Source organism: Carcharodon carcharias, chromosome 22, assembly GCF_017639515.1.
Source record: "Carcharodon carcharias isolate sCarCar2 chromosome 22, sCarCar2.pri, whole genome shotgun sequence".
Classification (NCBI taxonomy): Eukaryota; Metazoa; Chordata; class Chondrichthyes; order Lamniformes; family Lamnidae; genus Carcharodon; species Carcharodon carcharias.
Window position 1 is genome coordinate 39,458,347 of NC_054488.1, and position 19,456 is coordinate 39,477,802.

At 41.2% G+C, this 19,456-nt stretch overlaps 1 protein-coding gene across 2 annotated transcripts in view; it reads left to right on the plus strand.

Annotated features, from left to right (window-relative positions):
* The window catches only part of rbfox3a (RNA binding fox-1 homolog 3a), a 161,357-nt gene that overhangs the window by 87,239 nt on the left and 54,662 nt on the right, over positions 1-19,456 (plus strand). For both annotated transcript variants that reach the window (XM_041217114.1, XM_041217115.1), the window contains exons 5-6: positions 6,566-6,626; positions 10,644-10,697. In XM_041217114.1, coding sequence (XP_041073048.1) covers positions 6,566-6,626; positions 10,644-10,697 — 115 coding nt within the window. The remainder of the gene's footprint in view (positions 1-6,565; positions 6,627-10,643; positions 10,698-19,456) is intronic.

The following is a 19,456-nucleotide window of genomic DNA, read 5'->3' on the forward strand; positions in this document are numbered from 1 at the left end:
TTTGCACCACAATCTACTGTGACAAAGCAAGCCTCGTCAGCTATCACTGGAAGAGTAAGTCCATAACTTCTACACTTGAGACCTCTGCACACACTTGAAAATAAAAGGGAGCAACATTCGCATCAGTGCAGCTTCTGGATCAGACTTTACAATAACTAAAAATCTTCCACGCTTATAAAAGATTAATGTTTACAACTTATTTGGTTCCTCCAGTCCCGTGCAGGACAGTGAGCTGGAGCAAGAAAGATTGTGAAATACCAGGGCCAGTGGTGGAGCCTTGCTGCCCAAAGTATTGTTTACAACTTTAATTAATACTGTATTCAGTAATTAGCTGTGGACACAAATATTGTATTTTTCAACTTGGGAAAGCCCATTTTATCTCCATCACATGAGCGCTAAACCAATCTGAATTAAGAGGGTGATCATCCTTTCGTTATTTTTAAATGCTATCGTAGCCTCTGCTGGTTCATCCGCAACAATGAGGACCTTTGATGTGGCATTTTTAAAATTAGAGTCATTGAGTCATTTACAGCAACGAATAAGGCTATTTGGCCCATCGAGCCTTTGTAGAGCAAACTAGTCAGGCCCATTAAGATAAAAGTAAAATACTGCGGATGCTGGAAATCTGAAACAAAAACAGAAAATGCTGGAAAAACTCAGCAGGTCTAACAACATCCCTGTGTTCTGCTATTATCACATTCTGCTTTCTTATCTTTGCCACTATCAACACCTTTTTTAGCCCTTACCACTACCATTAACACCCCCTTTGTCCTTTTGTTCATGACATCTTTGTCAATCTCTCCTTTGCCCCCACCTATCGCTGACCTTCTATCCAGCTTGACCTGCTCCGCCCCCCCCCCCCCCCTTAAAGAGTATAAATGTAATCATGTTTCTACTTCTCTTTAGCTCTGAAGAAGTCTTATGGCCTCGAAACATCTGTTCCTCTCTCCGCAGATGCTGTTAGACCTGCTGGGTTTTTCCAGCATTTTCTGTTTTTGTTTCAGTCAGTCCCATTGCCTTACTCTATTCATGTAGCCCTGAAAGTTTATTTCCTTCGAATGACCATTGTGTCATGAACATGATCTCACATAATCATTTTAAACATGAGCTTCTCTGTAATAGTGAGAAAAATTATGATTTTCCACAGCTATTAAGTCCTCCTGAATGTTGTATTAATTAAAATTCGCTGTTGCCACTTTCAATTGGGCTTCTTTTAGGTGTCCAAAGCATCTGCCTGAAAATGGCAGGTGCCCTGGGCTTGTTTTAGAACCCAAATACATTTTTTAGTTCTGGTGCCCTGTCTTGGCAATTCTAAATGTGTCACACAAATAAACAGCCTGGAGGCTGATGCTTCCAGCAATAATTAAAGGCATCATCAACAGTTCTTGGATAAACCACTGGTTACTTTATTTGGACCATCAGCGTGCTGCTTTTGAGCTTTTTTGGAGTTTTGGGTGCTTGAACTGAAATAATTGTTTCCAAAAGTGTTTGATGAGTCAGCAGAGTGTTTTTGGCAAAAGGATCTGGCAAACTTCTGATTGGTTTCAATGAATTTGGTGCCATTGTGGCCAGAAGCTGAGGAGGAAGGGGCTGGCATATGGAGCTGCAAAGCAAAGAGGCTGGAGGAGCACAGCTAACAGAAGGCCTACCCCACAGGATTACACAGATCCAGACCTTCTTACCTGCAGTTCACCAAGGAGCAGTGCGTGAGGTGGATCTGCTTTAACAGAGAGGCTATAACAGTGTTCCATCATCTACTGCTGCAGCAACAGCAGCTCAGCCTACTTGCCTGAGTCTATTAAAGGCACACTGGCCCTAAGTGCTAATGTCTCAGGGTCGTTCCGGTCTGCAGTAGGTGACATCTGCAAAATCAGCCAATTTGCTAGATGACGGATGTGATCTTTGCCAAAGCCATTGTCTTCATGTCCTTTCCCATGAATGCAATAATGCAGGAAGACAGGGCTCTGAGTTATGCCAGGGTTGCAGGAATCTCCTCCAGTGCTGTGCATCATCTGCCACTGCATTGCACCAGGTGTGAACAGTTGGAGAGCAGGCAATGAGTGTTGAGAGAGATCTTAGAAGCACCATCAATGCTTTCCTTCAAGCTTACTTAGCTGCAGGAAATGAAGGAGCCCGGGACCTGCCTGGAACGTAAATACATCCTTAGAAGTTGCCAGAGACTTCTAGATAGGGAGCTGACTGCTTCATGGTAAACTGCAGTAATAATGCCATGCAGGACCGTCACACAGAAATTAGAAGTAGACTCCTCCACACTGTCCAACATGTTATGTAGCCCCCGAATATGCAGTGCACTACACCTGACAACTCCTGGTTGTGAAGCTACTATTCATCTTTTGAAAGCTGGATCTTAGAAGCCTATAACAAGGTGAGAAAAGCAAAGTTGGCCTCTGGTGAACAATGTCCTGGTTGTGCTCTCATCCCACCCTTGTGTTTGTACACCTCTGCTCAGCCATCAGTCAATCTTTAGCCCTCTAAGGCACCATCAAAAGGTCACAAAATGAGAGTTTTTGAGCTGTTGCTTGCAACGCTAAGAGTGAGTGTTGACGCACCTTCAACTGTAAATTCTTCCTCCTCCTTGACTGTTGCTGAGCATAAAAACAGAACAGACAGCAAGAAGCCAGGTGCTTTCCACAGATGCGGTGAATGAAAAATTGGAAAGAAAGTCAACTTGGGCTCATTCTTCACCTCCTTGTAGTTAGTTCCAAATGAAATTAGAGGAATTCCATTCACAGTTCCTCAGATAATGAAGCATTTTATGCCCATATGCAGCAACATCCGGCTATCCTCCAAGCTTTGGCTGATAAGTGGTAAGTGACATTTGTTCCATACAAGTGTCAGGCAATGTCTATCTTCAACAAGAGGGAACCTAACCACTTCACCTGGGCATTCAGTGGCAGAACCATTGCCAAGTTCCCACCATTAAAATCATGGGGGTTGCCATGAACCAGAAAATCAACTGGACTAGTGACATAAAAGGAGAGGCTACTAAAACAGGTCAGAGGCTGGGTATTCTATGGCAAGTGACTCATCTCCTGACTCCACAAAGCCTCTCCGCTACCTACGAGCTGCAAGTCAGGAGTGCAATAGAATATTCTGTGCTTGCCTGGATGGGTGCAACTGAAACACTTAAGAAATTCAACATATCAAGGAAAAAACAGTCCACTCTTCAGCAACTCCACAAAGTTTCTTCAGCAGCACTTCTGAAACTTACAATTTCCACCACCTAGAAAGACAAGAGTGCAAGAGATTCCATTCTGCCACCCCCCCAAATAGGTCTTGGACTCCAGGAATTACGAAAACTAAATACACACAACACTGTGATAAAAGCAAAAAACTGCGGATGCTGGAAATCCAAAACAGAAACAGAATTACCTGGAAAAACTCAGCAGGTCTGGCAGCATCGGCGGAGAAAAGAGTTGACGTTTCGAGTCCTCATGACCCTTCGACAGAACTGTTGAATTTTCTGAGTTCTGTCGAAGGGTCATGAGGACTCGAAACGTCAACTCTTTTCTTCTCCGCCGATGCTGCCAGACCTGCTGAGTTTTTCCAGGTAATTCTGTTTTTGTTTTACACACAACACTGTTTGGCTCAACCTCAGATTCATTTGTTTATTAAGCTTACAAAATTCCCCCAGTACAAACCCCGATACAGGTTTGAAATTTACAAAATACCTTACGACACAAACCCCTCGACAATTTGGCTGAAACTTATAATCACCCACCTTCTCCTTACTGCGGTACCTGCTCTCCAATGTTGTCCCCTTTTATGATGATTCATATCACAGGCACGGATCCTGTTACCATTCTGCTGAGCCGCCCAATGCTTAGCACCTCTTTAGCTTGATAAAAGCAAAATACTGTGGATGCTGGAAATCTGAAACACCCCTTTATCTTAGTTTATTCCATGCCCTGATCTAGACAGGGCTCAACTGACATAGCCAATTCTTCTGCTGTTTACACAACAGAAGACAATGTGATCCCCACACCATGGTGAAGGATAAAAACAAAAAACTGCGGATGCTGGAAATCCAAAACAAAAACAGAATTACCTGGAAAAACTCAGCAGGTCTGGCAACATCGGCAGAGAAGAAAAGAGTTGACGTTTCGAGTCCTCATGACTTCTTTCGAAGGGTCATGAGGACTCGAAACGTCAACTCTTTTCTTCTCCGCCGATGCTGCCAGACCTGCTGAGTTTTTCCAGGTAATTCTGTTTTTGCCATGGTGGAGGATACCTGACTTCAAGGTTGGCTGAGGTGAGAATGTTCTTTTCATTCCTGACGGAGACAAATTGTGCTCTCTGTTGCCCTGTGCCATTGTCCATGATAATGTCCCTTAGTCTCTTGATGAGCCAAGAGTTTCAGTTAGTTCACTCTCTTGTGTGGTACAATTAATCCTTTAGTGTCTGTACAGTTCACCTGTGTTTGCTTTTGAGCCTCAACTATTTTATATTTATGTAGCTCAGGGGTCATGTCCTTCAAGAGCAGATGTACAGGAACACCACCAGTTCCATATTCCTCCTCATGCCATGCACCATCTTGACTCGGCATATATTGTCATATGTTCGTCATTGGATCAAAATCCTGGCACTTAACGGCATTGCAGGAGCACTTTAATCACTAACTTCAAAAGAGAAGGCTCAACACCACCTTCTCAAGGTAAACTAGGGATGGGCAAAAACACCAGCCTAACCAGCTATGCCCATATGCTGCCTATGACTGAATTTTTTTTTACAAGTATCCCATCAATGGTGCACAGCACCAGGAAATCGCGAAAGGGAATGGTAAATGAATGTGACTAAAAAAATTGAAGAAAAGAACAACAAAAGTGTTGTTATTAAAACTTCAAATACTAATTAATTTTACACAAAGCTATTAAGTTTTGATAGTTAAAAATAAGTTGTGGAGAGGTAGTGAACGATTGCGTTTAAAGAGAGTAGGCCTTACGATTTTGCAATAGACCATGACATGCTTAGTTGCTGCATCTAAATGAACATTGCTAAGGATTTCCATTTGCAAAGGTGAGAATTGAGGTCATTAATAAACTGCATAAATGTGAATCTAAATGCATCATGCGTATGGATTGCAAAGCTATATACTTAGACAGAAATCACCATTATTGTCGTGCACTTAATATAATAGGCTTGCACAGGAGCTGTTCAGAGAAATTGTGACTTTTATAAATCAGCAAGTTTAAAATAGAAAATGTCTCATCTGTATTGTCCAATCACTTTAACAGACTTTAGACTCTACAATAATATAGAACAATGCAAGATTAAGTTATGGTAAAAAATGAAGGTTATGTACATTCAAATTTGATTTGTGAGGAATGTCATTTTAATAATTTTGCTACCAAAGCCATTTAAATGTTACAAATTGTCAATTGTTATGCAAAGTGCAGACTAGAGCATCTGTCTGGGCACCCCATGTACCAGGGCAAAGTCAAATTGTTTCCACTAACTTTACCAGGTTGCTTAGAAAAGTAGACGACAATAGTGTATAAAATACCTCTCTCAAACAGTATCCTGCATTGTGAACTAACTAGTCTCACTCTCTTTCTGTTTTACTCGCTCACTTATTCTTATTTCTTGTTTGTTGCTATCACTCTCAGGTTCCCTTTCTTTGCCCCTTGCTTCTTGGTATTAGGGGCTACCAGTGAAATATGAATTCAAAGCAGTTTTATTTTATTTCCAAGTGGGCATCAGTTCACAGCACAGGAAGATGTTTCAACACAAAACAACAGTCTGAGATAAGAGACCAATAATTGATCATGGAACTTGGATTGTCACTTAGATACAATGGAGAACCTTCCTTTGAGGTGGGATTGAAGTTTATTGCAAGGGGAACTGAGCTTTTGTCGACAGTACAAACCCATTCTTGGAACACATTGCCCTTCAGCATAATACTGTCCCTGGGACCAAAGTAAAGACCAAAACCTTTTTTAGGACTGTCATTTCTCATCTGTGTAGCTGACAAAATTACATGGGATGAATTTCAGTGTGTAATATTTGTTAATGAATGAATTAACATGAAACTACTTGTCTGCTGTTTTAACAGAGGCATGACTGCAATTGTTTAAATGCTTTCGTTAAAATAGGAGACGAGACAATTATAGATACCTGGGAAGCTTGTAACTAATTCATGGGCTCAAAGGCTGGCTTAAACCACAGGGTAAACTCTTAGCAGTTTAATGAAAGCCATCTGTAGATTATAGTTTATAACATATATTCAAATACCTTGTTATTTTACACAATTATATATCATGATTAATATACAACATTTTAGTTTTAAATGAGTTGCTGCAACCAGGCAGTGTTCTACAGAATGCACAGAGTGCCTACAGCAAGATCCTGGGACTCACACAAGCTGTTACAGTCCTTTCTGAAATAATTAATACAGGATTATTATTTCACATGACTGAATAGAGACAATTCCAAGGTTCTTGGGTTTTTTTTTCTGGTCCACTGCAGGTTATGCAGTACATTATAGCTCACTCCAAGAGGATCCTATTAATTCCTGAATGTGATTTGTTTCATTGTTTAATCACAGGTAAACAATGCAACAGCAAGAGTAATGACGAACAAAAAGACCCCCAATCAATATACAAATGGTAAGGTACTCAGCTGCTGACTTAATGAATCAGTTATTTCTATGGAGATTGTTTTTGAGATATCAATAGCAATGGTATATACAATTAAAGTGTGACTTAAAAGCAATACTAAATAAGGAGCCTCCTCAATGAAAAGTTTAAATAAGGCCAAGTTTTCCCTATTGTATTGGTCACAGACTGCACGAGCAATTAGCATTTACATATGGGGTAGACATAAAACAGGCTTTGTGGATTCTTTTTGTAGTATTGATTTGAATTAATCAGGAAAGCACAGTAGGAATATGGATACTTGCTCGGAAGTATGCAGAAGTTCAATTATTCCTTTCGCTGGATGAACTTAGAAAAAGCTGGTGATGTGAGGCAAGGGCTGCCTGTTACATCAAATTAAACTTGAATATGCATACGTGTGCAAGGAAAATTTACAGATCCGAACAATAGATTAGTTTCCAGATAGGCAAATTAATAGGTTTTCAGTTTCAATTATACTATTTTCAACCTGCAAGAAGTAGTTGCAGCAGCAATTTAAGGTCTCCAGGTTTTATATTATCTGACTGCCATATTTAAATATATCAGTGCTCAGCATCATCCAACTCAGAGCAGTGCATCCAAGCACCTGCAGAGATGTGGAAGATTAGATGGCAGAAGTATGTTTTGTTAGCAATCTTATTGAAGAAAATGAGAACATTGGTTGCAACAAAATAAGGGTCTCAGAATTTTTGTGTGTACCTTCTAAAATCTTTAAGCCACCCCTAAAAAACTGTCATTGCCTTCTTAAAATTGTGAAGCATCGAACAACCCTTTTCTCATGAGTTCAGAATGTGAGCTCATTTTCAAAATGGCATTTTGAAAAGTAACACTTCATTTCCAGATATGGTTTCTACTGAGTTAAGCATCTCCAATGGAAATCTCTCTCAATATTAACTATCAAGTATTTGAACTGAGCAATATGTTCTTCCAAAGGCAGTCTGTCGAACAAACAGTCTGTGCCCCTTCAATACATTGGAATCTGTTTGAATTGATATGGAGAATGCTCTCTTGCTGGGTGCTCCTGTGTGAGATTGATGCCTGTATAGGCAATGTCTTTTGCTTTGCAACACTGAGGAGTTTGAGTCCCTGCTGCAGCCTGTTATCAATGTGGGGAAATTGCCGAATCCTCAACAATGTAACTGGAGCTGGACGGAGCAGGTGTCACCCACAATCTACAGAGATCTAGAGGACCCAGTCATGCATTACACGGTCTTGCTGCTGAAGCAAGTCAGCATGAAGTAAGCCAAAATGAAATCAATGAAAAGGAGGCAGATTAAATGCTGATTTAATTATGCCTGATGTTAAGGGACTTTTCCATCTTTACAGTAGCCAGGCCCTCTGGCAAGAAATCATAAGCTGCAAACAAATTGTCCCTTCTTGAACTTGTGTTGCTGTTTCTTCCCAATAATTTTCATGAAAATGTACATCTTGTTTCTGCTGCAATACTTGAAGATTGGAGTACAAGATGCCTTTAAAATTTATTTATATTTTCTACTCAAAAGTATGGCAGTTGTGCTCTGGGAGATATTTTAGCGGATGTATCTAAAATCCCCATCTACACTACTTCATTGCAGGCATCAACCTGTTTAAAATGAATGGGTTAAATCTACCACTCGAGTGGTGTAGTAAAAGAATGCATTAAGTGTTTGCACATTAGTATCCCATGGTGTAATTTTAGGATCCAAACATGGTTCTTAAATAGTTGGGAAATTAGATCAATTGTCCAGGTTTTCTTTATAATAATATAGACATTTTAAAAACTGAGATTTTTTTTCTGCATTGGATATTAATAATTGTTTAAGTGAATTTTTAAAGAGGAAGAACGTTGAAGTGTATTAAACAGATTCAGCTTCAATTAATTAAGAAAAATATTCAGACTTTGAAGTAAGATGATTCCAGATCTGGACCCTCCAAATTGGAATTTATTTTATACATATAGTATATATACATATACAGGAGTGGTGTTTCCTGAACCAACAAGAGCTCTGGACTTTGCAACCACTGAACTCATATACTTCAAATACTTTGTCCTCCCACTTGCACCCCTATATAATTAGAAAACTTTTAGATGTATGCAGTCACCAGTGTTAGCCAGTGTCAAGGTGATCTTTGAACAGGAGAGGTTAAAAATATACAGAGGACATTTTCCTCTTCTAATCATTGTTTATTAATAGCATGAAATAAACTAAAACACTTTTTTCTTAGTTAATTGAAATAAGGCCAGTTTGGGATTGGGACTTCAGATTTGCTGCATTACCCTGGGTAGGTCCATTAATTTTTTTCCCCAAATCAAACAACTCGTGAATAGAATGTCAATGGCTGAATGTCACGTTTTCAATGATTTCACTTACATGTTGGTAAGTTAACAGCTACCTTTTTGTTTATTTTGTTGTCGTAAACTAAATAAGAATTGACAGCATCATGGAGACAATGTTCTCATAGTAATATGATTAACTTTATCGTAGTGTAGGAAAAAAGTCAATTTGCAAATTCAAGGCCCATATCTAAAATTTTAGTCTCTTTATTTTGATTATAAGTTAAATTTGCAATGGCAGGAAACAGTGCTGTTGACAGCAGAATGTTGATGTTTGACAGAGAACTTCATCTTAACCAAGAACTTTTGTTAAATGGGGTTGAGTTTAAATTAAACCAAAGAATAATTACCAACTAAAACTAAAGATTGGCTTAATTTTGCCTAGGTTGTTATATTGAGAAAGGTCAGCCGAAAGAATAGATTCATAAAAAGTTTGTACATTTCATTGGATGGTTAGGGTTTGCACATCAAGTCAAATAATTAGAATCAAAAGTTGTCTGGTTGGATGTAACAGAACAGGGCAGTTAAACTGTTTCCGATTGTAGACTTTCATTGGTTTAAGCGTTGTAACAAACAATAGTCACTTCTTTTGTTTCTCATTATGAAACTAAGTTTCCTTTTTTACTTGGATTTTAATTGAAAATCATGTTGACATTATATTGCATACCATTGTGTCTACTCGGGGAGTTGAAATCCATCTGTAAATTAACAACTTGATTAAAATAACACAAACAGGAATTTAATACCAATGTGTTAGCCAGTGCATGAAAAATTGTGCGCAGAGGAACTTAAATATACATGTTAGGAAATGTGACCATATGCACTTTATTTCACCAGTGAGTTCATGTTAGGAAAGGTTTTCCTTACAAATACAAGTTTCCTTACAACTGTTTGATTATTCAATGTATGGTTTAAAAATGTTTGTTTTTAATTGGTTACATTTAGTTTCCAAAGAGAATTTTGCCTGCACTTAGAGCCTATAATTTATTGGAATGTCAGCCTGGATTTTCTAATCAACATTATTTTCAATGCATTGACATTACCCTCAATTGCAAAATCTAGGCTGTCAAGCCATGGCTTGCTCTTAAAAAAAGAATAAATTCTTGGGCTTTTTGTTTGTGGCTAATTTAAAATGTGATTTTTTTTGTTAAATAAAAGCTGTTTTTTTTACACTTACTACAGTTAAAAAGGAGGGGGGAGAAGATTTACTCTGCGTTCTATTTGTGAAGGAGGGATTTATGATTTTGCTCTGGGGTCAGATTGACAACATGTAAATCAACAGGAACTGGAGAGCATAACCAGGCAATAGGTCATATGTTAAGCACTGAAATAAGTTTGTTATTTACTAGCTCTTAAATAGCTATGTTTATCCACGTGTGTCGTACAAATATTGTTTTATGCCAAGTAATCTTCCTGCATTTGTTTGCATTCTTTTATCTTGTCGATGGAGTCTCCTGTTAAACTAACCCTTTTGACTATATGGATGCATAAATAATATATACTAATAAATAAATACAAGTGTGAATTTAAAACACTGCTGTAATTACCGGTCCATTGTGTACGAAAGTGACTATTAAGCTGCGAGTGAAGATGAGTGCAAAGCACTGGAGTTAGCTATGATGAATGAAGTTTGCTGTTGCAAAGCTGTTTCACATCAGACCTGTCTCTTCTTTCAGGCTGGAAATTAAATCCAGTCGTCGGAGCTGTCTATGGCCCAGAGTTTTATGCAGGTAAATAATTTTACAAGTCAGAAAATAAGTGAAAGCAATAAAGAAACCTGCAGGATAGCAGTACGAAAAGGGGAAACAGAATGATTGAAATGAAAGCAGGTGACAGAAAGAGCTCATTTTTCATTTTTATTTCCTTTTCCTGATGCTGTACCAAATCATCTTTAATGGATACTGCCTCCGTTTCAAAGCAAGGCAGTCTGTCGAGCTCACTTGATTAATTTACCACAAATCTTTTCTCTCCCCTAACCATAGCACTGCAGTTTGCCAAGTCTAAACGCTACCATATGTTTTATATTCCCTGGAGAGGCAGTAAATAGCCGTCTTTGCCTGGCCACATTCCTTGGATATATTCACAAATAATTATCGAAGGATTTAATATACTTTCAAAAGGAATAAACTGGATAGACAGTAATTAATCACTGTTTATCAACAGGCTCTCTATACTGGAGTTCAGTGCTATCAGTCACTGTAAATCCAGTACAGATGACAAGCGAGTCTCCCTCCATTCATCCCCTGGCTTAGTTTTATTATAGTCAAATCTGCTTCACCACAATGACAAATGGAGCCGTAACCTGTTTAAAGAGACTCTATTCCTTTCCTGCTGCCTTGCATAGTCCAATTTTCTGCCCAATATTTTACATAAATATCTTGTTTTGCTTACTGTAGCCTTCTCACAGTTAGAAATTGATTTAAAAACTCTTGAGTGCAGCTTTTAAACCTGCTGCAACCAGCATCCAATGATCTCCTTGTCGATTTCCAGACAGTTCCATGAATTCAAAATGAAGCAGCAAGTGATCACAGCTTACTGGGGGTGCTTTGAAACCAGGACTATCAGAAAGCAGTAATGTTTAAATTATATTTAACCCTTATCCAGCAGTATAAATATGAGACCTGCTGAGTGGAAAATATGGATTAAGGAGTAGGGTAGTCTCTTTTTCAATCACTTTACTCCACTCTTGTAATATTTCCTTATAAAAAGTTAAGAAGAAAAGTATCTGAAAATCAAGTAAACTGACTCAATAAAGGATAATTCCTTCCTTTTTAACGGTCATCAGGACAGTAGGTAAAAGTCCTTAAAAGACTGTTGTAAATTTAAAGCCAGTGTCTTGTACTTGCTTAACTGTTTTTAATATGACATATCAGTGGGAGGCAACCTCTCTGTCAAAGTGTGCCAAAGTGCCGTACATTGTGAGCTTTTCACAGTAACTGTCAATTTTAGGAACTCTTAATTTGTGTACTCTTGTTACTGACCTATTTCTATCATATTTTGGTTAGCCAAAACTCAGGTGAAGAACAGTGGACAATATCTCCTCAGTATGGATTTCCACTTTAATTCTCCGGTCTTGTGAGTCACAGTGTGCACCAATTTTGGTGTGAATCGCAGCTATATAATAAATATGAGTTTATTTTTGAAAAAGAGCAAGTATTCAGGACAGGTGGGTTTCCATAACCTGCCATCCAGGCCATGGCCTGAAATGTCAGTAACTCAGGGTAAGAGTCGGTCTAGTTGTTCTAGAGTGGTCTAGAGTGTGGTCTAGTTGTTCTAGAGTGGTCTAGAGTATGGCAACATTGGGAATGCATTCCTAAAGTTTTCCTCTCACCAACATTTCTTGGAAATCATAAAAACACTTAGCTTTGCTAGAAGTATCTACCTGAGGAAATCTTCAATGCATTTTTAATGTAAATTCAGGAATCGGACAAATTCAGCACCCATGGAACCCACTTCTGCTAACCAATATTTCAAGAGATAAATATTCTAAAACTTATGCAAAGAGCTTTTTTCTCACCAGTTTTCTCCCCTCACCTCTTCTGAAGATATTGATTGATTGTCTGGGATTTCGGTTCACGATATCCTCTATTACCCTACTCAAGCTGTGACACTTGGGGTGAGTTTTGACTGATCCTGTCTTAGTTTTAATTGGCACCAAGTCCCATTCCTTTATCACCCCTGTGCTCACTGACCTACCTTGTCTCTTGGTCCAGCAGCATTTTGGTTTTAAAATTCTCATCCTTGTTTTGAAATCCCTCCATGGGCTCACTCCCCCCGCGCCTCCCCTACCCTAACTTTGTAATCACCTGCAGGCCCACAACCCTTTGCATTCATCTGCATTCATCCAACTCTGGCCTCTTGAGCATCTTCAATTTTAATTGCTCCACCATTAGTGGTTGTGCTGTGTCTTCTATTGACCAGGACCTAAGCTCAATTCTCTCCTTATACCTCACTGTCTCTCAACCTTGCTTTCCTCCTTTAAGACACTCATTCAAACCTACTGCTCTGACCGTAACGTGGTGTCATATTTTGTTTTGTAATGCTCCTGTGAAATGCCTTGGGATGTTTCATACATTAAAGATGCTATAGAAATATAAGCTGTTATAGGTTGATGTCCACATTTAATCGCTTCCAGCAGGGCTTAGTGACAGAGTCGCAAGTGGAAATGGGAGCCTTGGTCAATTTGCCCTGTTTATTTATGCCTTTGTGGTTATTCTTTTTGCTTGCCTTTTCTCCTGAAGACATTTGTTCCTTGCTGGGATAAGGGTACATGGCTGCAATTTGCCCTTCAGTGGGCAGTGGGCGGAATCGTCCATTCCTATTGGCCGTGGGCCTCATGGCGGGCATGAGTGGACAACATGGCGAGAAGGCCAAAAATCAGTTTTACGCCGTTGTGAAACCCATTTGCGACTGTCCACTGCACCCGTCAATGACGGGCCACATTTCCCACCTCCGCACGTCAGGAACCTAATTTCAATATTTTAGCATCTCATAATAAGCGTTGCTCGTCAGAATCATCCCACCACACTGGGTCATCCTTGTCACACCGATGTGTTTCACAACTGTACATGAGTGAGGTGTGCCTGGTGAGCTGCACTTCGCTTGGGACTTCGAGGTCTGTTTGCATATCTTGCTTCGGGCAGCAATCGCTGTCATCAGCGCCAGGCTTCGCAGGCAGCACCACATCGCTTTTAGCAGGGACTCACGGGCAGGTGCCTACCTATCCAACCAGCCGTAAGGTTGGGCTAGTTTTCAGTGACTGCAGGGTTAGGGCTTGCTTGGCGAAGGGAGAGAAGAGGCCTCAGGCAAGGGAAGAGACTGCGGGGCGAGGGCTGTACTGGGGCAGGGAGTATCCCAGGACATGTGTGGGACACATGTTGATCTGTGCAAGTGGCTTCAAAATGGAGAGAGCGGAGGAGGCAGTCTCCAAAGTAGATGAGGCCAGGTGGAGATGTGAGGGTGTGGATGAGAGAGTGAATGATGTCCCTTGAGCTGGCAGTGAGTGAGATACCAGGGAATGTGTGATGGCCTTGAGTGTGTGAGTTTAGAGTGATGAGATGGTTGCCTTACCCTGGTGGCACAGATGAGATCATTCATCCTCTTTCTGCACTGGATGGCTAACCTCTTCTGTGCAGCATTGGCACTGACCACCACTGCCACCCCTTCCCAAGCCAGAGTGGTGAGATTGCTGGACTTCCTGCGGCCAGAATGGGGTGCAGGATATCACAGCGGGCCTCCAAAAGGCATTCCAGTGACGGGTCACCGATCTCTTCTTGGCTTTCAGGGCCATGTCTTCACTGGAGCAGTCCTGGTGTACAAGCACTGAGAACCGTGTGTGCGGCTACAGTTTAGATATGGCGCGTGGAATGAGGAAACAGTGAGGGAACCGTGTGGTGGGCGATTCAGAGGCCACCCACCAGCGAGATGACGTATTTCCTGTGGCTACATAATTAATAAGGTGGGAAGGGAAAATAATGGTGTGAAAACTCGCCATTGTGGCCGGTGGATAAAGCATCTTTTTCACACCCTCTACCATACTTAGAGCAAATCTGGGACGATTCTGCCAAATAAAGACAGTATTCATATGGGAGTCTTGACAGTAAGTGACACTTAGGCTGGTCATCCAAAACTTAGCACAATAATTCAACAGAGGTCGCTGGGTAACAGTCGAGAGATCTGGTGAACTTACCCTCCTTGACCCAGGGATAGTGAGGCCAGTTGCACCGCCACCATCCTGGGCAACATATCCTCTAATTGTGCTTTGGAGTACGCTGACAGATTGTTGAAGTGCACAGTCCCTTTAAAAATTTTTGTACAGCCACTTAAAGGGGCTAACTTATGTGCAGGTGCAGCCTGTCCAGGTGCTTTTGGGTTGGCCACATAGCTTACAGAGAACTTTGACCCAAATTGAGGACAACTTAATGCAGCATAGTCCAATGTTTGAACATTTACTGATACACCTTGCTCAGCTATGCAATGGTTGAACTTGCTAAACCATTGAGGGATTTGCATTATTGAAAGATTAACAAAATATTTGGAGTGATTTAGGTGCAGTGTATTCCCAGTCAATTAGCCCAGCTAATAGATGATATGTTACAAGTGCATTGCAGAGCATGTCTTTCTGTTATACTGATGTCAGCCATCTTACATAGAACAATACCAGATCAAATGTGTGACTGATTCAGAGGGAAGATGATTAATCCACTATTTAATCTTCTGTTGATTAGCATTTTAATTGAATAATCAGTACAGCTGTGATAGCTCATTCACTTGTTATTCGTTGCAGTGATGTAATTGTGATTGAGAGTGTTCCCTTCCATATAATTTCTACACTGAATATAGATAATCCAAACTGTGAATGAAAATGTCTGCAACAATAAGTCCCCAACAATAGGATAGAGCATAGGGCTGAAACGCCTTGGCATTGTAGTACAGCGACTAATGGTGTTGGTTGGCATTTGTCCAGATAATTCAGCTACACTGACTAATATTACCTCTGTTGCACAGGCTAGAATGTACAAGCTGCAAGCGCTAATTTCTCTGGGTTTCTCCAAAACAGGAAGCACCACTTGCACATTTGCATACACGTAAGTTACATACAGACTTGTGCACACAGTCGTGCTCTGAGCGTGGAAGTCAGAATGCCCCGTAGTATCCAGGCAGCACTTTTTAAAAATTTATTCATGGGATGTGGGCATTGCTGGCTGGGCCAGCATTTATTGCCCATCACTAATTGCCTTTGAGAACGTGGTTGTGAGCTGCCTTCTTGAACCACTGCTGTTCATGTGGTGTGGGTACAGTACAGTTAGGATTTTGACCCAGCAACTGAAGGAACAGTGATATATTTCCAAGTCATGTTGGTGAGCGACTTGGAGGGGAACTTCCAGGTGGTGATGTTCCCATGTGTCTGCTATATTTCTCTACCAACGCAGGAAATATAATCCATGATTGATGTGAACAACATGATATCCGTGGTCAAGGTGTGTGTTGGATTCTGAATGGTCAGCTCTTTATGTTAGGCTGATATTGAGACAGCATTATGCCACCTCTCAATGATTGCTGCAGGAGACAATGCAGTTAGGACCACTTTGATTTTGGCTCTGCACTGAAATTTCCATGGCACATTTAGACTGCTATGATTGATATAAATGTCCTCCTATAACAAGCTTTAAGCATTGTTAGGAAAAGGAATGATGGTCACTGAGCACTAAGGTTAGTGTCGTGGGCATGTCCCTTTCTCAGCTTTTACATTTTCAAAGCTGGCCAATTCACTAATTCACAGTGTCAACAATGATTGTTTTTATACAGAAAAGCTGTACTACTCATTACAGGCTTGATCATGCCAGGTTTCTGCTGTTTCCACAAGGCTTCATAAGGAATAGAACTTCCCTCCACATTTACAAAGCAAATAATGGCCAGAGGCAATAACCTAACCAGCTAGGTGTCTCCACTCCTCAGACCGCAGTGGGATCCAGTGTAGAGGTGATAGCCAACCTGCTGATTGAAAAGTTGGTATCCCGGTTTCCATATGGGCATGTGATAATCTGCCATCTTGCTCAGGGGGCTGAGAGAGAAGTTGCAGGCATGAACATGGAAGTGTGCTTCGAAATACCAAAGGCAAATTTCCCACTGGCACAGGGCAAGTAGATGCCAAACAGGAGCTCGTAGTGATACTTGAACTCCTTGCTAAAACACGCCATCATATTGACGCCACAAACTCTGACAATGTCAGTCCCGAAGCAGACGGGCATTTGTGATTTCCGTGTAACTGCCAGAATCATGACCTGAAGATTTCCAAAGCCAGTGCCTTGGCTCAATGGTGGCACTCCTGGCTCAGAGTCCAAAAGCTCAAGCCGCTAGGAATTAAGCGCATAAATCCAGACCATTCATTGCAATGCTAAGGGAGTGCTGCACTGACAGAGGTGCAGTCTTCCATTTGGCATGTAAAAGGCTGCATCTTCCCTCTCGGATGGAGACAAAAGATCCCAGGCACTAATTCTCCTGGTGTTGTGGCCAACATATATCCCTCAACCAATATCACTAAAAATGAGGTTATCTCGTTGTTTATTTAATTGCTGACTACTGAATCTTGCTTTTAGCAAATTTACTGCAGCATTTCCCTGCATTACAACAGTGGCTACACTTCAAAACTCTTGTGATTCATTGGCTGTAAGGCACTATGGGACATCCTGAGGTGATGCAAGGTCCCATTTAAATGCAAGATTTTAACACAAAGCCAGACATATGAGGGAAGTGACTGAAAGCAGGGGAGAAAATAGCTGGGAGGAGTACAAGGCAGAGCTATCTGGGGAATCCTGGGAGCATTACTTTGAGTAGTTAATGCATTAGGTGTAGCTGGTGCCTGCTTGTAAGAAGAATTTGGAATGGAAAATCAAAGAAGCCAGCGATGAGAATTTAAAGCGCTCATCTTATCAGCTGACTGAAGGAGTTATGCAAATTCTGTGAATCAAGGAAGGCTGGAAACAAAATTTGCTGGTACAAGTGAGTCAGTTCCCGCAGGATGTGTATATGGAATTATTCACGTGTGAAATGTTTCACTCTGTTTAAATTGCTTTTAATCTACATGACTGTATTGCAGAAATAGTTTTGACTTTGTGTAGCCAGTTAGAAGTTTCCAGAAACCAATGCGTTAAAATGGATTTAGCGTTCGGATCAGTTAGCCCAGCTCATGCAAGCTGAGCTCTAAGCAACATGTTCACTGAAAAATACATTGGCACGTAAATCCAAATCCGACGCAAGGGCCGATATTTAATGGAGGTGATGGGAATTGCCCGCCAGCTAGAGACCAGCGAGAGCCACACGTCGCCTCTTTTAGGCGCATTGCATCTTGTGCCACGCAGGCCCTTAAACTGGGCAATGGCGGGCCTTCCTCTGGATCAAGGACCCCAGGGCTCCAAGTGCTGCCTGCTAAGAGCTGCTGGCCAATGAGAGGCTGGCAGCTCTATTGCATGATAATGCTACCCAGGAGGCAGTGGCTGCTGCCGGTATAACACCCACCCGAGGCCTAGGATCCATCGCTGGAACCCAGGCCATATGTGCGTGATGGCAGGAGGGTGGGGTGGATTAATGGGGGAGGGAAGTTGGCAACAAGGGCAGGGATGTGGCTCTCAGCAGGCCCCCACTTTGCAATGCCAGGTCCCTTGATCAGGCACTCAGGGACCCCTCCCTGGGAACCCGCTGGCAGCTTCTCACGGATTTGCTGGTCATGCTGCTCTCTAACCCAACTATGACAGAATGAGGCCCTTAAGTTGACATTAACTGTTCATTTAAGGGCTTCCATTGGCGGTAGGGTGGAAGGCTGCCCATGGGCCTTCCTGACACACACTTAATTGGGGTGGAGGTGGATTGGCAGTGGGGTCCCCACCCGCCATCTTACCCCCCCTGATTAAATACACCCTCCACCACCAAACCCAGCATGGAAGAGGGCATTAAATTCCACCCAAAATTACTAATGGCAACTTTTAACCAATACTAGGAAATCATTGATTCCTTAAGTGATTCTAATATTAAATACTAAATATATGCTAGCAGTGTCCAATTTCTGCTTCTCTCCCACCAGTGACATTCACCAGACAAAAAAAAAGAGTTCTCAGCATTTGCGTAAGAAACCGATTAAAGTCAACAGTTACGTAAAGCGATCGCATGCACTGATCAAATGTACTGAAACTTCGAGGAGCACATTCCCGAGTATGTTATCTGGTGGAATTTGCAATTAGCTGAAAATAGAATAATTACTTTTCTGCATTTTAGATGGTTACTTTCTTATATATACCCTTACAGCATATTTTACTCCATCTCAGAACACACAGTCAAATGGTCTCCGTAGGGTTGATGAACTTTTCACATCTGTAAATATGGCATCAGGGATATACATTGTAGGTTAACTTTTAAAAGGAGAGAATTTAATGGTCCAGATACATGAATCTTTAAACATGGAAGACATGTTTATAAACCTGTAAAAAAAAAAAGGGCAAATGGGGATTCGAAGTTTTATAAATAGAGGCAGAGAATGCAAAAGCAAAGAAATAATGGTCAACGCATATACATCATTAGCTAAAATATGCAAATAAAAATTCATTACAACTCATTTTGTGGCTCATAACTGGTGGCCCAGTTCCTGGGATGGAGGGGGGAGCAGTAGCACTGATCAGAGGCCTGGAGCATTCATCAAAGGTGCTCGATTGAGAGCTGGCAGGTGCCCCCCTGATCTTCCTTGCTCTACAGGAAGGTAAGTTGAAAAAAATCTTTTTGCTGAAGTTTGGTCACAGCGCTCCCACCAAAACCAGCGCTAAATTTGCCGAGGGGACACAGGTGCTTGGCCATTCATTCGCATATTAAGGGACCTAATGCTTGTTTATAGCAGCTTTCAGGAAGTCTGAAAATAATCCATGGAACAGGGCATCACTCTCCAAAATTGATCATCTTTGCCCCTAATTTCTGGACTGGGTTCTACCCCCACTGTGTCCAG